The sequence below is a fragment of the Stenella coeruleoalba genome (assembly GCF_951394435.1).
Source record: "Stenella coeruleoalba genome assembly, chromosome: 9".
In the NCBI taxonomy this organism is placed as follows: Eukaryota; Metazoa; Chordata; class Mammalia; order Artiodactyla; family Delphinidae; genus Stenella; species Stenella coeruleoalba.
In genome coordinates, this window is record NC_137155.1 from 54,157,828 (window position 1) to 54,178,253 (window position 20,426).

At 43.5% G+C, this 20,426-nt stretch overlaps 1 protein-coding gene across 10 annotated transcripts in view; it reads left to right on the forward strand.

The window, feature by feature from the left end:
- NPY (neuropeptide Y) overlaps positions 1-19,031 on the forward strand; it is a 131,589-nt gene extending 112,558 nt beyond the window's left edge. For 5 of the 10 annotated variants that reach the window (XM_079931370.1, XM_079931369.1, XM_079931372.1 and 2 more), the window contains 2 exons: positions 7,852-8,039; positions 12,075-12,460. In XM_079931370.1, the coding sequence (XP_079787496.1) occupies positions 7,852-8,039; positions 12,075-12,345 (459 nt within the window). In that variant the 3' untranslated portion in view covers positions 12,346-12,460. Of the gene's footprint in view, positions 1-5,923; positions 5,945-6,404; positions 6,905-7,851; positions 8,040-12,074; positions 12,461-14,025; positions 14,215-15,123; positions 15,376-17,133; positions 17,328-18,037 lie in introns of those variants that run through there. The other 5 variants (XR_013829733.1, XM_079931375.1, XM_079931376.1 and 2 more) reach the window with 5 other exon arrangements.
- Positions 19,032-20,426: the final 1,395 nt, after the last annotated feature.

The window sequence follows — 20,426 nt, forward strand, 5'->3', positions numbered from 1 at the left end:
TAGATCGCTCTCCTTAACTCTAGATTCATACATACACCTGACTTCTCCCCTTGGGGTCTAATAAACATCAAGATCTTACCATGTTTTCAGCTGAGCTTCCAATGTCAACCCCAAACCTAATCTACCCGCAGTTACTTCCATTATAGTGGAAGGCAACCCCAGCCTTTCAGTTGCTCAGGCCAAAGTATCTGGAATCATTCTTCTCCCCTTTCTTTCACACTCTGCTCTACCTTTAAAATATATCTAGAATCAACTATTTCTCATCTTTCTTCTACTACCACCTTGGTCCTAGTCACCATGATGTCTCACTGGATTACTCTAGTAGCCTCCAAACTGGCCTCCCTACTGCTATCCAGGCCCCTCATCAGGTTCTCAACACTGCAGCCAGAGTGACTCTGTTAAAAATAAGTCAGATTATATCACTCCTCTGCTTCAAAACCTACAATGACTCCCCAGTTCACTGGTGGAAGTGGCAAAATATGTAATACAAAGCTCTATATGATCTTTCCTCTTCCACTCCTCTCTGACCTCAGTTATTATTATTATTATTATTCTCTCTTATTTTGCTCCAGCTGCAATGGTCTCCTTCCTGATCTTTGAAGATGCCAGGTACATACCTGCCCTAGCATCTTTAAATCAGGCTTTCCTCTGCACTGTTATTTGCATGGCTCCCTCCCTCGCTTTCTTCAAGTCTTTGCTCAAAGTCATCTTAGTGAGATCTGCCCTGACCACCTGTGATATAATAAATATATTTAGTCTTTGTTCCCGGTTCCTGGAACAGAGTTCCTAAAACCCTTGTAATTTTGAGTGATAAGGGTGCTAGGAGTATCTTTTGTTCTAATATTTGGTCTTTAACCCCCGTTTCTGACAGGGGAGCTTCTAAGACCCTTGGAATCTCTGGAGTGAGAAGGGTGTCTTTTGTATGCTAATGAGATGACTGGCTGGGAGACCCTAGATGGCTTCAGGTTGGGGGCTGTCACAGAAAACCAAGCCTTGATTGGAGGCTTGGAACTTTCAGCTCCACCCTTCACCCCAACCTCTGAGGAGGGAGGAGGAGCTAAAACTTGAGCTAATGATTGATCACACCTTTCTGATGAAATCTCCATAAAAACCTCCCTAAACTGTGGGGTTCAGAGAGCTTCCAGGTGATCGCCTGGAGGTGCTGGGACGGTGGTACATCCAGAGAGAGCATGGAAGCTCTGTGCCCCTTTCCCATACCGTGCTCTATGTGCCCCTTCCTCTGTGTCCTTTGTAGAATCCTTTATAATATACAAAAAAAACTTAAGTAGATGTTTCCATGAGTATTGTGAGCCATTCTACCAAATTACTGAACATGAGGAGGGGCTTGTGGGAACTCCCAACTTACAGCTGCTTGGCCAGAAGTATAGTTAACAACCTTGGACTTCAGATTGTCATCTGAAGTGTGGGGCAGTCTTATGAGACTGAACCCTTAACTTGTGGGGTCTGCACTAAGTCCAGGCAGTTAGTGTCAGAATTAAGTTAAGTGGTAGGACATACAGTCGATGTCCACTGAGAACTGGAGAATTGCTTGATGTATAAACACCCACACATTTGCTGTCAGAAGTGTTGTGAATAGAGTAAAAACACGTGTTTTTAAAATTTTACCACCCGACTCTCCTATAACCCTCCACTGGCACTTTCAATCTCCCTTCTCTGCTTACTGCTTTTCTCCATAGAACTCATTATTCTAAGTATTGGGAGTATAATGGTGAACAAAACATACACCCTTGCTCTCCTGGAGCTTACACTTATGAAATGTTAGAGACACCAAGCAAATAATAATACATATGACTATACACCTAATTAGACAATGACAGCTATGAAAGGATCTTTAAAGGGAAAGTTTAAGTTTAGGGAACCACACAATGAGGCAAGGTGGAGAGAAACCTATTCTAGATTCAGGGTTAGGAAGAAACGACAAGCAGAGTAAAACATGAAGGATAAGTGGGAGTTGGCCAGCAAAGAGTCAAGGGAAAGGAGAGTGCTCCAGGCAGAGAAAGCATATGCAAGGGCCCTTGAGCAGGAAGTAGTTTGGCATATTAAGGACCCTCAAATTGTGACTCACGTAAAATGCTTAAGTTCTAAATCAAAGAGAGATTTCTCTTTCTATAGAGAGCCTGAGTAAATATTTTTGATTTTGTGGGCCAGAATTACAATCTCTGTAGTACAGTCTCTGTCGTAACTTCTCAATGTTGCCTTTGTAGCAGGAAAATGGCCTCAGACAATATGTAAATTAATGGGCATGGCTGTGTTCTAGGAAAACTTTGTTGGTGGCAGCGGCTCAAAGGCGGTAGTTTGCCAATCCCTGTTCTTAATTATAACAGACTTCTTTAGAACTCAGTTATAAACCTCAGTTTCATAAAAATATTTATTCTGATCAAGACATATTTATTAGGGATCTATTTAGTGCTAGGTATCATACTAGGGATATAGAAGTAAATTAAAAATGTATTGTCCTTTCTCTTACAGAGTTAGCAGTTATTAACAAATATCAATATAATAACTAGATAATACATCAAAATTCAACTGAAACTAAGGGCAATTAATGAGCAGTTCAGGGTCCCCTGAGAACTTATAACAGGGGATCTAATCCAGCCCGGAGGACTAGGAAAATCTGAAGTGACATTTCAAGGTAAAACTAGAAGGATGTGTAAGTAAGTCTTGGCCAGGTAAAAAGTTGAGAGAGAGAATATCTCAGAGAGAGAACATAGCACATTGAAAACGCAAGTGGGAAAGGTTATTGAAAGGTTATTTAAGGAGCAGAAAGAAAGCCAAAGGACAGGAATGTAGGGAACGAAGGAGAAAGTTAAGTTAAATAAACTGGGGCTTCCCTGGTGGCGCAGTGCTTAAGAATCAGCCTGCCAATGCAGGGGACATGGGTTTGAGCCCTGGTTCAGGAAGATCCCACATGCCGTAGAGCAACTAAGCCCATGTGCCATAACTACTGAGCCTGCGCTTTAGAGCGCACGAGCCACAACTACTGAAGCCCGTGCACCTAGAGCATGTGTTCTGCACAAGAGAGGCCACCGCAATGAGAAGCCTGTGCACTGCAATGAAGAGTAGCCCCTGGCTCACCGCAACTAGAGAAAGCCCGTATGCAACAACGAAGACCCAACACAGCCAAAAATAAATTAATTAATTAAAAAAAAAAGTTAGATAAACCTAGGAGGTAGGTAAGGCTCAAAATATGTGAGCCTTGCTTTTCAATTTAAGGGTTCTGAAAATATTTTGGACTTCATAAGGAATTTAGGAATTAGAAAACTAGGAATTTATGTTAATGGAAGCTCTATTTTAGATAATCTAAACTTGAGGCTTGATCAAGATTTTCTGAGTTGGACATATAGCCCTGGACTCCAGATATGAGCCCTTAGCTGGAGGTAGAGATTTCAGACTCATTAGCCATGGGAATAGATGAGTTTTCTTATTTAGTGTATGCAGAATGGAAGGGTTAAGGCTGGGGCTTGGGGTACAGAAGGAAAAGTTAGCAAAGGAGACTGTGGCCAGTTCAGAGAGCAAGGAAGTAACCCAGAGGAGACCAGTGAAGGCAACAGTGAAGGTAAGTCAGATAACTAGTAAAGGGCCTTGCAGCTTGCAATTAGGAGGGTCTTACTGATGGCAGTTTCAGTAGGTAGATTCAGACAGAACCTATATTGCTGTGGTTTCATGACCAAACCAAAGGTGACGAAGAGACAATGAACAGAAACATCTTTTTTTCCAAAGCCTTACTATGAGACTTCCACTTTTGGTTAAGAAATAAAAAGAGGAACTGGATTTGCCCTCCCATTTGAAACAACTGAAACACCAGACAAAAATACCTGAAACAACACCCAGAACATTCGACATCAGGCAACAAAGGACAGTGATCTCTTAGAGATGGGAAACAATTGAGGGGAGCCCTACAGTTGTCTCAGCCCACTGCCTGAAGAAATTATCCAGGCTGCAGTGCAGAGAGAGGAATTGAAACAGCTAAAGTTCATGCATAGAGTACCAGATAAGAGAGAGAACACTCAGGATCTTCAGAGTGTCCAGCTAAAATGCTTAATGGACTGCTGATTAGATCGTGCACATGAAGAAACCACCTGAGACCAGGAAAAGAACTGCACAAAAGGATGAGAGGAAATAGTGTCCAGTGCTCACAAACAGCTGATAGTCCTGTACTAACAGCCAGAGGGTGTTCACAATTCAGGGGGCATCAGCTATCAGTTAAAGTAAGAAGAAGGTGCTTGCCTCAGAGTGGGGAAAATTAAATCCAGACTAAAGCCATCTCTGGGCCCACCTTAAAAATCTTAGATGCAAGACCGGAATGGATCAAACTACTCCCAACTTTTTAAACTGTGTCCCAGGACAAAGCTCAAAAATAGTTTTAGGATTACAAAAACATCCAACAGACAACAAGGTAAAATTTACAATGCCTGACATCCTTTCCAAAATTATCAGGCAGACAAAGAAGGAAAATGCAAGCCGTAATGAGGTGAAGATCAGTCAATCCAAAGTAGCACAGAAATGACACCGATGATAAAAGTAGTAGACAAATTATTATTAATGCATATGCAAGAAGTCAGAGAAAAGACTGGACACATTAAGACATGAAAGAAATAAAAAGGATCCAAATTGAAATTCTAGAGATAAAAGCTGTATGGTCTTTGCAGTGATTAGACATTGCAGAGGAAAAGGTTAGTCAACTTGAAGACGTAGCAATAGAAAGTATCCAATAAAACACACACAGGAAAAAAGAACAAAACATATAAAAACAGACCATCAGTGAACTGTGGGACAACATACACCTACCATACGACCTATCCATTCTGCCCCTAAGTATTTCCGCAAGAGAAATAAAAGCATATGTCCATACAAAGATTTGTAACATGTTTATAGAAAATTTATTTGTAATAGTCCAAACTGGAAACAACCCAAAGTCCATGAACAGTTGAATAGATTTTTAAGTTTAAAATATATCCATATAATGAAATACTACTGAGTAATTAAAAAATGAATTATTGATACATGCAATGACATAGGTGGATCTGAAAATAATAATACTGAGAAAGAAGGCAGACAAAAGAGTACATACCATGGAATTGCATTATGACACAATTCCAGTAAATGCAAACAAATGTATAATGACAAGAAGCAGATCAGTGTAGGAGGGGAGTAGGGAGAAGCAGGAGGGAGGAATTACAAAGGGAGATGAGGAAATTGATTGTGGTGATGACTTCACTGTGACGTTATTTGTGTAAGAATATACCCAATGGAATATTCTAAACATTTGTAACCTAGTATATCTTAATCGTATCTCAACAAAGCTGCTAAGAATAAACATATACACGATTTTTGAAACAAAACGGTTCAGCTGCTAGAAGTGCCTCTTCTTATCAACAGTGGAATCAGAGTTAGAAAGCGTTTTGCTCTAACTTTACCAAAGGCTCTTTCACATAAGCATCCCTGAGCAAAGCTGAAAGCCTGGTATTGTGTTCCTGGTATATGTTGGGGTGATGGGGAAAGAGGCAGTCACCCAAGTGAAAGGGATGTTGGTCTTCAAAATTGCTAACACAGAGACATACACACACACACACACACACACACACTCAGGATTGCTTGCTGCACAGTAATTGATACTTAATTCAACGCTGTCAAAACAGCACAAAAACGTCAGTTTGACTCACTTGTCATTTTAGCACTAAAATAACGTGTAACTTAGGGTTTTAATTCCCTAACATGCCTTTTATTCAGAAAGATTCAGACTTCTAGAAGCATTCATTCAGGGAACTTCAAGACCTAGTCCACTACATGAAATTCTGATCCTGTAAAAATAGTTTATGCATCTTTCATATTCATTCTACAGGTTCAGTGGGATGTGCAAATTAATGGTGATTGTTTTTTTTACCTGTTTCATTTTGATCAGAGCCCGCATTCTCAATCAACGTTAATCGAACATATTTGGGACTATGCAACGGCCAGCAGATAAAAGAGAAAATGCTGTTAATTTAACTACCCGGTCGCTTTGGACCAAAATTTTGCGTTCGCGCTTTAAGGGGTCTCTCCGAGCTTCAGACTCCGCTCTTTTTCATCAAACCCAGAAAGTGTCCCCCCTCTGAGGAGTTTTCAGTCGCTACACTCTTTCGGGTACCGCCCGAACGCCTAGCGTTTGGGCGAGCTCTTGGGGAGGGCTGATCTCCACGAAAAACAAGCTGGGTAAAGGGGCGAAGCCACAGAAACCTGTTCTCAGCCCCTGGGAGAAGCGGGGAGTTGGGACCCTTTAGCTCTGGACTTAGGGCTGGCTCCCGGACCTGCTTTAAGCGCAGGAATATCCGGGCACCGAATAGTCTCCCCCTGAAAGCGCGCTGGAGCAGTGTCCGCGCCCTTGCCGCACGGATCCCGGAGAGGCTTCACCAAGTAGAGGATTCGGGTACCCCCAGCCCTGGCGCCCAGCTCGTTGGTACGGTGACAGGTGACAAAGATGATCTGGGCTGCTCCTATCTCTGGCAGGAATAGGTGGGGCGTGAAGGAGAGCGAGGTTTGGTCGCCGCGGGAGGGCAGGAACTTCTTTGGCGTGGTCCAGCGCCCTCGGAGCGCGCTGCCTTCCCCCCGGCAGGGCCTGGCGCGGGCGAGTCCGGGTGTGGGTGGCTCCCCGAGCCGATCTCGCGCGGCAGCGGTCCTAGCCCCCTCCCCCCTCCCCCGCCAACGGGGGTGGGAAGCGGCGGGGTGGGAGTCACCGAACGTGATTGCCCGAAGCCCCTCCTGCCGGGGTGAGGGAACGCCATAAAAGGCCCGTTGCGACCTGCTCCGGACACCCCATCCGCCGGCTCTCACCCCTCGGAGAGGCGAGCCGGACTGCACAGCACTCGCGGCCCAGTCACGCCCGCTCGCCAGCCCGCCAGCCACCGTGAGTGCCACGACCCGCTTGCTTGGCGGGAGCGAAGGGAGTGCGGGCACCTGTGAACTTGACCGGGGCGCAGTCTCACCTTCTGCAGATCCCAGGGGTGCTGGGAGGGTCGCGCCCCGCTCCCCAACCCCTACGCGCCGGGCTCTCGGCGGCTAAATTCCACTTGCTCCTTCCTGTCCCCTCTGATGGTGCATCTGCCCTCTCCCCGACCCTCCTGGCTGGCTCGCCCCTCTGGGTTATCTTTAGGCGGATAAAGAGGGAGAACACGACCGCATCCCAGAGCAGCTGGCGGTTTCCTCGAGGGTCGCCGCCTGGAGGGAGTTTTCCCAAGGCGCGCTCCCAGAATGAGGATTCCCCGGAGCTTGGAAGATGCGCTCCCTGCCGCCTCTCGGGATCCTTGGGATCCGATCTGAGACTGACTGGCCCGGGAGCAGTTCTCCCCCCACCCCCCCACCCCCCAGTTGCCACCCTGAAGTACTCTCAGCCATCACTGTCGAGCTCCTGCGGCCGGGCAGACCAAAAGTAGAAAAGAAGAAACTTCTTTCCTCTAACAGGGGGTTTGGGGAAGAGGGTGGGAAAGGGATAAGTCCACGCAGCGGCAGGAACTTCTAATCTGTTTTTTAAAGTGTTTTAAACTGGCGCCGGCGCCTCCCCCAACTCTGCGCCTCTCACCGCGGGATCTTCGGCTCTGCTACTTGACCAAAGTTGCTCAGAATTTTCGGACGGAGCAGCGGGGCCGGGCCAGAGCAGATCTGGACCTAAATCCGCAGGGTGGTGCTCGCCACGCTCCGCTTCCCTCGGCGTGACTGGGTCGAGCGCGGACTGCGGGTGGACGTGGGGTAGGGGTGGTAGCAGCGGGATGGGCGCGGGGTCCAGAGGAAGGAGGTGCGGAGTGTGTATCCTCTGAATCCCCCAAGCCCCCTCCGCTGCCCCTTCGGTGTACGCAGATGCTGGGTAGCAAGCGACTGGGGCTGTCCGGACTGACCCTCGCCCTGTCCCTGCTCGTGTGCCTGGGAGCTCTGGCCGAGGCGTACCCCTCCAAGCCCGACAACCCCGGAGAGGACGCGCCGGCGGAGGACTTGGCCAGATACTACTCGGCGCTGCGACACTACATCAATCTCATCACCAGGCAAAGGTACGTGGGCTACGTGGGAGCGACGACTCCGGGACCAACCCGCTTGCACACCCGGAGATCGTGGGGATTTCAGAAGACAGGGACCTTTTCTTTTTCTTCTTTGTATCCCGGGGTAGGACAGTATCGGGCACATACTCAGCTATCAGTAAATACCAGGGCACTGAGTACATTCCCTCTGCAACTACAGTTACAAAATCCTGATCCCCAACTCAGGTTCCCCAGGCTGGGTGGCTGGCCATCTCCTGTCACCCACCCCCTTATCTTTTTTGTTCTTAGAGCAGTTGGGGGTTCTGTTTGCAAACCTGAATAGGAAAGTACCCCGTGAAAGGGGTCAGGAGGGCGCCGGGGAGGTGCTGTAGGGAGAAGGGAGAGCGGGGTATCTAGAAAAACAACAGCACAAGCTAAGGAGGAAACAGCTGAGTCGCCAAAGACATTGCCTGGTTTTCCAACCTGCCCAGACCGAAGTGAATGACGGTATTTAGGAAAAGACAAATAGAACTATTTTTTTCCCTTCTGTACAGTGTTTTATTACAGTCTCAGCCCCTCACTTGACAATCCTGCTCCTAATAAGTAGATATTTAGCAAGAAAATAGTTGATGTAACATGGTAAGACTTTACCCATTTCATAGCAGGTGAGTTCTGAAAAGGAAATGCCCACTTGGTGCTTTTTTAAGGAGAAACTTAACAGTGGTGTACTCACTCTAGGGTGAATCCAGGGATTACATGTAGTCTGAGAAATTGTCATTCATCTTTATTCTGAACCCCCAGAAAGCTAAGATGAAAGGCCATATTTTACTCTCAACATCAGATCTTAAGCAAAAAATCAAATCCAAAATATTTTACAAATAACATAGGATTTAAAATTTGCTTCCAAAATTGGTTCATCTTAGTTTTGAATCATTCAGTATCTTATTTTAATTACTGAGATCAAATGACCTTAATAAGCTAAAAACAATGAGCTCTTTACAAGCATTAATGTTATTTAACATATTTAAATTATGTTTTGTAAAATATTGTTTTTTGTTTGTTGTTTTACTATATTCAGGGAATAGTTGGAAAGGATCCAAAGTGGGGAGAATTTATATTTCTTAATTTTTAACATTTTTTCTGTTTCATCAGAAAGTTGTTTCATCCTGAAAATCTTTTTTTAAAGTACCAATATATATAGAATCAGAAATACATGAAAGTGCCAGAATTAAATAGTATTGGTTTATGGTCCCTAAAGTCAGATAATTTTCATTAGTGAAAAGCAAAAATGTCTTATATCTTAATAGACTTTTCAGAAAGTTAATTGCTTCAAATTCTTGCTTATGCTATCATACAGACCAGAGAAAAGAACTTTTACAAATTGTTTTTTTTCTTCTAGGAAAGCCTTTATTAGTTATTTAGTCTGTTAATTATAGCATACAGTAAAACTTATTTTTCAGAGATGATTGCTGTAAACCTTTACTATTGTATAAAGCTTTAGTATTTCAACATGTTTTCCTAGGCATTATTTTTTTCAGTCTTTACCTCAAAGCTTTGAAGTGAGTATAATTATCTCCATTTTACAGATCATGAAACTAAGAACATTTCATGAAAACCCTTTTTTAGTGATGATTAAATTGGAGCCCTCCTATCGATCTTTGGATGTTGTCACCACTGTCAGCAGTCAATGTGATCTTCAACACCCTTGATGAGGAGAAAATAAGGGAAAGGGATGAGATTCAGGTTAGGTGGGAAGGAGTTGGTCCTGAAGCAGTTTTCTGTCTCATCTTCATATAAGTTCCATCTTAGAAACACTCAAAGGCTTATGATCTGCACCCATCACCTCCATTCTGTGCTCTTATCATCTTCCCACTGCACACGTCCACTCATACGCATGTTTGTATTTTTGAAAATTACATTTGTGAACATACGTTTTAATTTGGCATAAATGGTACTGTGATATCATTCTCTTTCCTCCCCTCTGCTACTCAGTTCATGTTCTAAAGCCATATACTCCTGGTTCATCGCTTCCATAGGTGGCATCGTTTCTTCTAGAGCATTGATCTACCACATTTTATTTATACAGTCTCCTAGGTCAGTGATTCTCAACTGGGGCTGACTTTATGCTCCCCAAGACACTGGGCAATGTCTGGAGACATTTTCGTTTGTCATAGTGGTGGGGTGGGAAGGTGCTACTGGCATCTAGTGGGTAGAGGCCAGGGAAGCTGCTAAACATCCTACAATGCCTAGGACAGCCCCTGATAACAAAGACTTATCCCGCTCAAAATGTATACAGTGCCAAGACTGAGAAACTCAGCCCTAGACTAGAGTTTCTCCCTCTTGGTCTCTCATTGTTATCACCTGGGAGCTTTTAAAATATACTGATGCTGCTGTAACAGCAGCATCAGTATATTTAATGAACTTGTGAATTAAATCAGAATCTCCCCGTGGGGGGTGGGGCACGGGGCTGGGCTTTACAGTGATTTTAAAAGCTCCCCAGGTGATTCTAATATGCGGTCAGGTTTAAAATTCTTTTCCTTAGAGACGCTATCTTTGAAAGTTAAAGCATTGTGGAGAAGAAGGATAATCCAGAATTAATTAGAGATGGAAGAACAGTCATCAGTGCTGCTCTGGGTACCACTTTCTGACTGTGTAAATTCTGCTGTTACAGACTTAGGTTCTCTAATGGTAAATAGGAGAAAATATTCTCCAGTTCTTTAATTCACTGAAGTATGATGAGGATAAATGAGTTAAGGTTGCCCAAGAGTTTTAGCATTAGTAAAATCAACTGATGGACAGAATAAATACATATAAGCAGAAGCCTGCAGCCTGACACTACAACTCCAGAAAATCTTTGAGGAAATCTTACAAATGATGGGGACGGGGAGATGGCTTTGTATTTGCATCCCTTGAGTTCCAGCAAAGGAGCAATAATAGGAAATCTTTCCCCAGAATTTAGATTTAACTGTGCTCAGTAGGCAGTTAGCATATATCCTCCATCAGCTTTGTTCTGCTGTTTTATCTGTTAGCTAATCAATCCACGCCAGGCTTATTTTTCATTTGTGGAAAAAAGCAGCTGCTGATGTCCAATGCCCTTTCTAAGAAAGGGAAAAACAGACTCCTCAAAAAATACAACTTGGTGTAGACTTGTCAGATCCTTTAGCAGTGAGAGAGACAGACAGACAGACAGACTAATGTCCTCACTTACCTGGAGCCAGCAGCATATACTACCCTGGCAGGAGAACATAACCTTGAATTCATATGTCGCCCTATCCATATCCTGCTGTGGGAGAAAAGAGACCAAGAACATTTCCATGGACCAGAAGGATTCCTTCATATTGTCAGGGCAGATTAAAACCACAGCATGAGAGAAGGCTTTTAGCTTTTGGCACCCCAAATAAGTATGGACTCAGGATCTGTTGGCAGCTGTGAGAATGGGTGCATTTCAACAGCAGTAATGTGCATTCTTGTGTATCGCTCTGTCACTTTCAAAGCATTGTGACTTACATTGGATATTCATCAAGACTCTAATCTAAGCAGGAGTTATGATTTTGTTTTTACAAATGGGAGAACTGAGATTCAAAGACACAGGTGAGTCTAGAACTTCAGTCTGATGAGTTTTTCATAGACCTGTTTCTGAAATATCATCTGGTCTCTTTGATTTAAACTGATGTATATCATCAGAACTGTAAGCCAATTATCTAATTATGGAAACATTTAAAATCATACTTCGTGTCACCTAGTTATAAAACTATACATATGTATTGTTTGTGATAATATAAAAAGGCAAGAATTTGACTAGGAATTTTGGTTGGGTTATATAATCTGCTAAGTTATCTATTAAGTATTTAAGCAAAATTTAAATATATATATAATTTGAAATCATATTTATGATGTTTCTATATCATGTATGTTTCATTCACCTAGATTACTCGTTAGCAGATGATCAACTGAAAATAACTTTTATATTTAATACCACAAATCTTTTCTTTTCCTAAAGGTTTTTATGGTTCCTCCAAACTTGCTTTAAAGGACTTTTACTCTCCCCGACCCCGCTTTTTTTTTTAGATATGGAAAACGATCTAGCCCTGAGACACTGATTTCAGACCTCTTGATGAGAGAAAGCACGGAAAACGTTCCCAGAACTAGGTATGTAAACGCTTGTGTGGGGACATTATTGCAGAGTTCAGGTACCCAGGAGAGGGAAATCAGAGAGGGCTGCTGGGAGGAGGCGTTTGGAATGGGGTCTTCTAGATCAGGTAGGATTTGGACAGAAAGAGGGGTGGGGAACAGAGCAGGGAGGACCTTTCTCTTCACACACTCATTTGCAAATCTCTAAACTGCTGTGGGGTAATATTTTCTGGCTCAAATTATTTGATGCTCCTTTGAAATTTTAAATATGAGTGACTTTAATCTCAGAAATTACTCTATAGAGAATTTCTCACTGGCTTAGATTGTGGAAGCATAGGGTAAGCAGCCCATCTCTACATTGAAATGACCAACTCTCCATCTTTGGCTGAGGTCATCTTTAGTTGTTATACCCTAGGTGGAGGATCTCCACATCCTAGGAAATGCCCCTTCTGGTTCTCACTCCAGTCTTCCTGGTTTTACACGAAGCTGTAGATAAGTCGAGGGGTACTCCTGCTTACTTTTTGACATGTTTTAGTTCAACTGATGTCACATCATAATTTATCACATTCAATGAATGAACAAGAATGACATTATTCTTAGGGCTTGTCTGGAGCCTTGGGGCCTTCTTGGAGTGTGGACCTGCCTTAGGAAGGGTGCCCTCTGATATCTAGGTGTCAGACATTGGGCTGGGGTCCTCCTGAGAGGAGACTGTGAGTGAAAAGATGCCTGGTCCTCCTCCGTTTCCATAACTGACTCTCCTGTCCCAGGCCCCCTGCCCCTACCCACCAGTAAGATCACATGGCATATGGTTTATCCAGTTCTGTGCTAGCTAGTCCGCCTTAAACCCAGAGCTCTACAACATCAAGAACCAAGTTCCCCAGGAGAGGTCACTAGAACACTTGCTCAGCACGTGTGACTGGTTGTCACTCTTCATTGGGTTCTCCCCAGAGGATGAGCCGACGACCCTCTGAGCCGCCCGCCTCCCCTCCCACCCTCCCTCTGTTCTCTTGTGAAATGGCCAGCCAGGGTGAAGGTGCACGTGTAGAGTTGTCAGGTTTGTTCTCTCTGAAGGAAGCACCAATTTGGACTGAAATAAAACTCCAGTGCTCTTGTCCCTGGCGGTAGCAGCCAAGACTTGAACATCAAATGCAAGGGAAGCAGGTGGAAATCTCATACTAAGCAATACATACTTCTTAATGTTTCATTGATAGGCATATGATGTTTGCCACCGTAAAAAGTTTAGGCTATGCTCTATCTACTTAGGGTTAGAAATATATAATCGTCCAGACCGACTTACTGTCTTGCTTCTGCTCTTTGTTTTGTGGCCAAGCCTCACACGGTTGGTGCATGAAATAGAGTTAATCGTACTCTGATTGACAGGCTCAATCATGTGTACTTAGAAGGAGACAAAACTTGACAGCCTTGAAGTTGCCTGTGAATGCTATTTTATTTAAAAGGGTTCTTTATAGTCTAATAAATAGCACCTTACTACATAAAAAGCCTTGCAGGAAAATACAGGAAGCACATTCAGAGTTGAATAACAGTAAGTTTTTTTTACAGTTTCATGTGATTCCTGTAGTTGTGATCTTCAGACATATTGCAGGGTTCTTTGGCTTCTTTGATAAATACAGAGCCTTTTAAATACTCCCTCTGAGATTTGCCCGAGACTCTCGGTAACATGAGTGAAAGCTACTCAGCTGGGTCTCTGTACGTTATGCCACTGTCTCCCGCTCTGATAGTCTACATGGCCTCCTATTTAGAATGCCAACAGCAGACTTTTCAACAGCTTCTGATCATCTTTCAGTTCAGAACTGAATGTCTCACTCTTGCAAGGCTCCCAGGAAGTTGGGAAGCTTCTCTTACGTGCTTTGCTTCTTGTGTTTGACAGGCTGGAAGACCCTTCTATGTGGTGATGGGAAATGAAACTTGCTCTCCGGTCTTTGCCTATTTTTCAACCCCTATTTCATCCTGTAAAACTAGAGTCTGCTGGTCCTCCCAATGCATGCAGCCCCTTTGCTCACCTCTGCAGAATTTCCTTTTGTCGACATTGTATATATGTGCGTTTAAATAAAGTACCACGCATTCAAAAGTGTATGCTCCTCAATGCAGAATCTGCTGTTGCAGTAGTAAGAATTATTTGAAGTTATTCATTAAACCACATTCTCCCTCAAGTAGCAGATTCAAGGTTTGTTTCACCAATATTAAAACAGTGCCTATGGAAGATATAAAGATATGATTTATGACGACCAAGACTCAGCTGTGGGGAGTGTGTGTGTGGGTGTGTGTGAACAACAGACATATTTGGAAACACAGAGCAGGGCAATGCTAATTTCTAACAATTTGCTGAACTTTTTCCCCCATTCATATGGAATTCTTGCTAACCTTGTTAGCCTATGCTGTCAGCAGAAAGGACTGATGTCTGAAGGAACTTTCTGCAAAATGTCCTGTATGTCCTCTGTTGAATACAGTAGTCACTAGGTACATGTGGCTTTTGAGCACTTGAATGTAGCGAGTGCAAATAAGGAGCAGAGTTTTACATTTTAGTGTATCTTAAATAGCCACGTGTTTCCAGTGGCTGCCATATCAGACAGCTCAGATCTACACGTTTACTTAGGCCACCACTCTTAGAATTTGAGTCCTAAACAGAAACACACTGAGTAGGATGATTATCTTTTCACACAACATGGGGTATGATAATTAATTTAGCTAAAGGTTATTAAACTTCCCCTCTCCTTCACTTACTATACTCCCTCCACGTAGTTATTTGCATAGGCTTAGTATTAGATTCTGATGTGTAATTTCTAAATCAAAGAAAATGGGCCTCATCCTATATTTGTACTTTGAACCACACCGTAAAAAATATGCACAAATATTTTTATGTGATGTCTTAAAACTGCTTACAAAAACCCTGTACACACCGTGACTTAGGGAATTGTATGGTATACAAAATATTCTTTGTTCACAAAGCATTCTAATGTTTCCCCAGTGCCCTTATGAAAGGAACCAAAGAGGTCCCTCATCCCTTTCATCATATGAGGACATAGCAGGACGATGCTGGCTATGAACCAGGAAGCAAGCTCTCACCAGACAACAAATCTGCTGGTGCTTGATCTTGGGCTTTCCAACCTCCAGAACTGTGAGCAATAAATCTGTGTGGTTTTTAAGCCACTCAGTCTATGGTAATTTGCGATAGCAGCCCGAGTGGACTAAGACATCCCTGAGAAACAGAAATTGACTTTAAGAAATACAATAATGGTATAAAAAAAAATCGCACAACTACATTCCAAGAGATTCCCTAGTAGTACTTCTGAAACATCTTCAGCCTGATAACCCTTCTTGGAATGAGTTTAAAGGCACCATACCACCCATATATCATTGCAAATAATAATCATAATCCTTGCGAGAGTTACAGTAAGAATAATTCATGAAATGCCTGTGAGCAACATAGTCATTATCAAGTAAATGTATGAGAATTTATGAAGCTCTCCTCTGATCCTAGCTTTATTCAACATTCTAAGAGGTATAAATTGTGTATGTGTTTTTGTAGGTGCCATTGTGTTTTTATTTTGATCCTTTCAGTGCTCATGACACATTCAAGCAGAGGATTATTCCCCCCATTTTCACAAGTGAGGAAGCTGAGGCCCAGGGAAAGTAAGTGACTTTCCCCACTGCATTCAGGTTAGGGGGATTTGACAGCAGCTGCTCTAATTTCAGACTTTACCCTGCCCGATGATGTCTCGTGGAAGAAGTAAGTCAAGACCAGGTCATATATGACCTTGTCAACAACATAATCGTGGCACACTTAAAACAAATTAGAGAATAACAAAGTACTAAACTGTACAAAAGGCATTTAGAAATGGAAATGAGTGTGGGTAGAATTAGCTAGAAAAGTCTTCAAAGAGACCATGAATGTTGAGCTGGGATTGAGGACATTCTGGGTGAGGTGACCCGCTGAGCTCAACACAGAGGTGGACCAGCTTGCAGAGTGGCCAGGGTTGGATCAGTGAAGCAGGTCCAAGAATGGCCAAACTCACTCATCCATTCATCCATTCACACACTTAGCATTTTCGAGCACCTAATACCTGTTGGACGTTGCACTAAGCACTGGGCATACAAAGATCAGTAATAGTTTCTCAGGGAATTTGCCCTCCAATGAGGGAGACAGATAATTAGCGCATCGTTGGAAGTACAGAGATGGGAGTGTTAGAGTTTGGGGATGTTAGGGGCCTCTCTTCCACTCATCATGCCTCCCTTTGCAGTTTCCTGACAAAGGAGCTATAGATTTAACAATCAATTGGCAAATGGAGAACAAAGTACCAGATGGGCAAGTATCCAATGAAGCCAAAGACAGGGCTGCCCTAAGCTGAATCAGAGCACCTGGCTGAGGCCTGAACCTCTAGGGTAGCCCAGCCCCCTTACGAAACCTCAGCACCCTGGTGGGGAGCGGCAGGAATAGTGAGGTGTGTGGCAGTCTCACAAATCCACTTACGCAAACAGCACACAGACAGGAAGAGGCAGCCTGCCACGTCCAGCAGCAGAGGGGGGAAGAGGAGGGACACTCGTGAATGCGTGTTACCTTCTGGACAATATCCCTGCCCATTGGGCTCCCCTGGTGGCGCAGTGGTTGAGAGCCCGCCTGCCGATGCAGGGGACACGGGTGCGTGCCCTGGTCCGGGAAGATCCCACATGCCGCGGAGCGGCTGGGCCCGTGAGCCATGGCCGCTGAGCCTGTGCGTCCGGAGCCTGTGCTCCACAACGGGCGAGGCCACAACAGTAAGAGGCCCGCGTACCGCAAAAAAAAAAAAAAAAAAAAAAAAAAATCCCTGCCCACAGTGCAATGTGGTCTCAAGAATCAATCAGGATAGCAGCTTCATTCCATGCAGGGGGAGATAGTAAAAGAGAACAGAGGAGGAACAGCCAGAAGCCTCTACTGGCCAAGACTAAAACTTAAGCCCTTTGAATTCAATACACTCAAAGCTGTGATCCACTGTTTCAGGGGAAGAGATACCTCCGCCCTCTCTAACAGGAGCTGGGCAGGAGGTGTTACAGGAGCCATGAAGGGGCACCCACCCCAGGCTGGTGAGACTGGAGGAGGCAGGCCAAACTTCCTGGAGCTACCGGTGCTTGAGCGGAGGTTTGAAGGCAGAGCACCAACTGCCAGATGAAGGGTGTAAGGTAGAGGATCTGCAGGTATGAGACAGCAAGACGTATTTTGAGGAGTTTTTAACTATTCTTGATTCCTAGTCTCTGTAATTGACTGTGTGCTAGGGTTGGACCACTGGGTTACTATTCTAAAGGGAGAATCCAGTGTGGGATGAAGTCGAGTCCCATGGCCACCCCCAACCCTTTTCTCCCAGGCATTCCCTCCCCTCAAGTCCCACCTGTTCTTCCTATAGACTTGGCTCTGGGGGAAAACCAGCCCCTCTAACAATAGTATTCATTTGGCCAAATCAGGACTCAGCTTCTCAGCCTGAGAGTTCTTAGTCGTGATCTTATGGACAAACTTACAAGTTCAGAGAATAACTGTTTTTAGGGCTGGTTCCACTCCCTAATTCAGGAAGGAGGCACTGCGCTATCTCTTTTGCAATATTTTAGCTGCCTGAACACCTTCCAGCCTCTTTCCCCTGCCAGATAAGGGTCTGGACAGAGGAGCAGATATAAAGAGAAGGAAAGGTCAGCACTTGTTTGGGACTTCCACACCATGGTATGAATCTTCTTCCCACTAAGCAAAGATGGCTGTCTGAAGGTAGGCCCACACACAGCCTCCTCGTGCCCTGATGGCAGGAAAGCAAACATGAGGGTAGATAATTGTTCCCCTCTTTCTAATACACATGCATTATGCTTAGATGGTTACTTATTACTGTGTATACAATGGAAAATGTTTTTTCTCCTCTATGCAGAACATTGGAATCAGTTACGATGTCATCAGAATTCAACAAATACTTTTTCCATCATCATAAAAGAAAACAGCCTTTCGAGTGAGATGTTTCAGTGGAATATTCTTTTATTGTGTTTCATGGGTTGGAGGATTATGATAGTGTCACAACTAAATTATTGCCTTTTCTTCTGCCTATTAGAAAAATTATCACAGAGTGAAATCACACAGAATCTTTTTCTCTTTTTAAAATCAGAGTGCAATAACATATAATTAATTGTATGTCATCCAGGCTCATTTTTTAATGTGCTAAGTAAGAGTTATCAATTTAAACTTGTTCTAATGCTGCAGGATTGAAACGCTTTACAATCACGGGAGCAGGGTGATGGTGCGGATAGTACCTGCCTTGTTGCCTGACACATAGTAGGTGTGCAGTGAGGGACAGTGCAGCCTGCAGTTGATTGTGATGATTGGGAGTGATCCCAGAGGAGCCAGCACCAATGGGATGTTTGGTGAACAACCTCAAAGGATTCTCTGTCATCCTTTCAGGAGGTGTAGGTACCATTTATGCAGGGCCTTGACAAAAGTACAGGAGTTTATTTAACCACAGCTTCCTGATGCTCTCAGCGTTGTTGGTTAATAGACTAATTTCTAATCATCTTAGAAGTTCGAGTCACCTTAAATTACCTTTAGTATCAACTTCAAAAAGAACTTTTATTTCAGCCTTGAATATTGTGGTCCCCAAATTCTCTGAAATGCCTCTAGGTCACTACAAATTTTTCCCTGGCTTTGAGTTTAATGATAATTTTGGAGTTCTCACAAATTTTTAACACTTACATTGCTAATGTGTTGACATATTACAAGTATGTCACATTGGCATATAACACATCTTACTAATGTATTGACTCTACTTTGGGGTGACTCTAATTTGTCCTTAGGCAGATTATTTTGATATTTAAACTTGTAAAGGATTTGAGCCTTTAAAAAAAAGTTTTATCTACAAGACACAGATTCCTCCAATCTCGTCCTAATTTCAGAATTCTTCTTTTTCCTAGAAGTTAATTGAGTTTGAAACTTGATTTGTTCAGTGTATTTATTTGAAGTCTGACTTGACTCATTAATTTGGCTGCTATACTATGATATTATGAGGCAATTTACAGTTGAAATAAGAACCTTTGAGTAGAATATCAAAGTATATTCTACCCTTTCTGCTCACTCAGTAACACCTTACTATTTGGGTATTATCTACTAGAGAGAACAGCATTGTTCAAATGATTTTTCAATTAAAGTTTACCTAGAATAATTTGAATTTTATTTATTGTGATTTCTTCATCTTTTCTATCACTGACAAGTCTTCTCACACCACAGTGACCTGCTAAATTTCAATTTAGCAGTCTGTGAATTTCAATGCAAGAATAAGCAATGTTGGCAGAACAAATTTAATATAGTCATTCCTCCTAATAGACTGAATTATTGACCAAGTTATAATGGAGCCAGCTGATCTCTGATGAGTTTCTAAAGTCCAGAGGATCTTATCAATTCCTGAGATATTTACTGAATAGTCTCTCTGCGACAGGCACTCTGCAAGGTTCTAAGAGTTGTATAAAGATGAGTGAGACAGTTTCTCTGCTCTTAAAGACCTGCAGTTTATGAAGGAGAGAGACATATGCTTAAGCGACTGCACTACAAGGCAGATCATGATCAAGGTTTACACAGAAACATAAAGCAAGTGCTATGAAAGAACAGGGGACGCTGAAAACATTTCCACGAGGGTGTGTAGGGAGAGGGGGGTGTTATTAAGAGTGGACCTTGGTGAATGGCAGTTCAGTAGGTTGCTGTTTACTAATGTGGATCTCAAGGTCATTATTAACTATGTTATATTCCTAGAAAAGAGGCTGTGCAGGTCCCCAAGCAAGCTCCCGGTGGGATTCTGAGATAGCTCTCTGGGGAAGTGGTGATTGGCCGTCCATCTCGGAGTCAGCATTGATTATCTGAGCTGATGTGAATGAGAGGTGGGACGAGAGGTTCAAGACTGTGCAGAGGATAGGACAGCTTCTGATGTTCTGTTAATGCTCATCCTCCACCCTGAAAATGAGGGACGCGTTTGGGCAACAACGGGAGAAGAGTAAGTACACAAACCTAAAAGTACCATGTTTCTGGAAGAAGTGATATTCTAGGCAGAGGACAGGCTGCATTGGGGTCTAAGTGACAAAGTGTAACAGAGAGGAGATATTTCTCTTTTCTCTCACACTCAGACCCCAGAGTAACATCAGTACCCAGGGGCTCAGGCAACTGTCAGAGATCAAGTGCTGAGCCCAGCAGTGCAACAGGGGAAACTCTGGCACTCAGCAGAGCTGGCTTCTCACGAAGGGCTCCCAAAGTTGTGACTGACACAGACAGATCAGTTTTGGGGT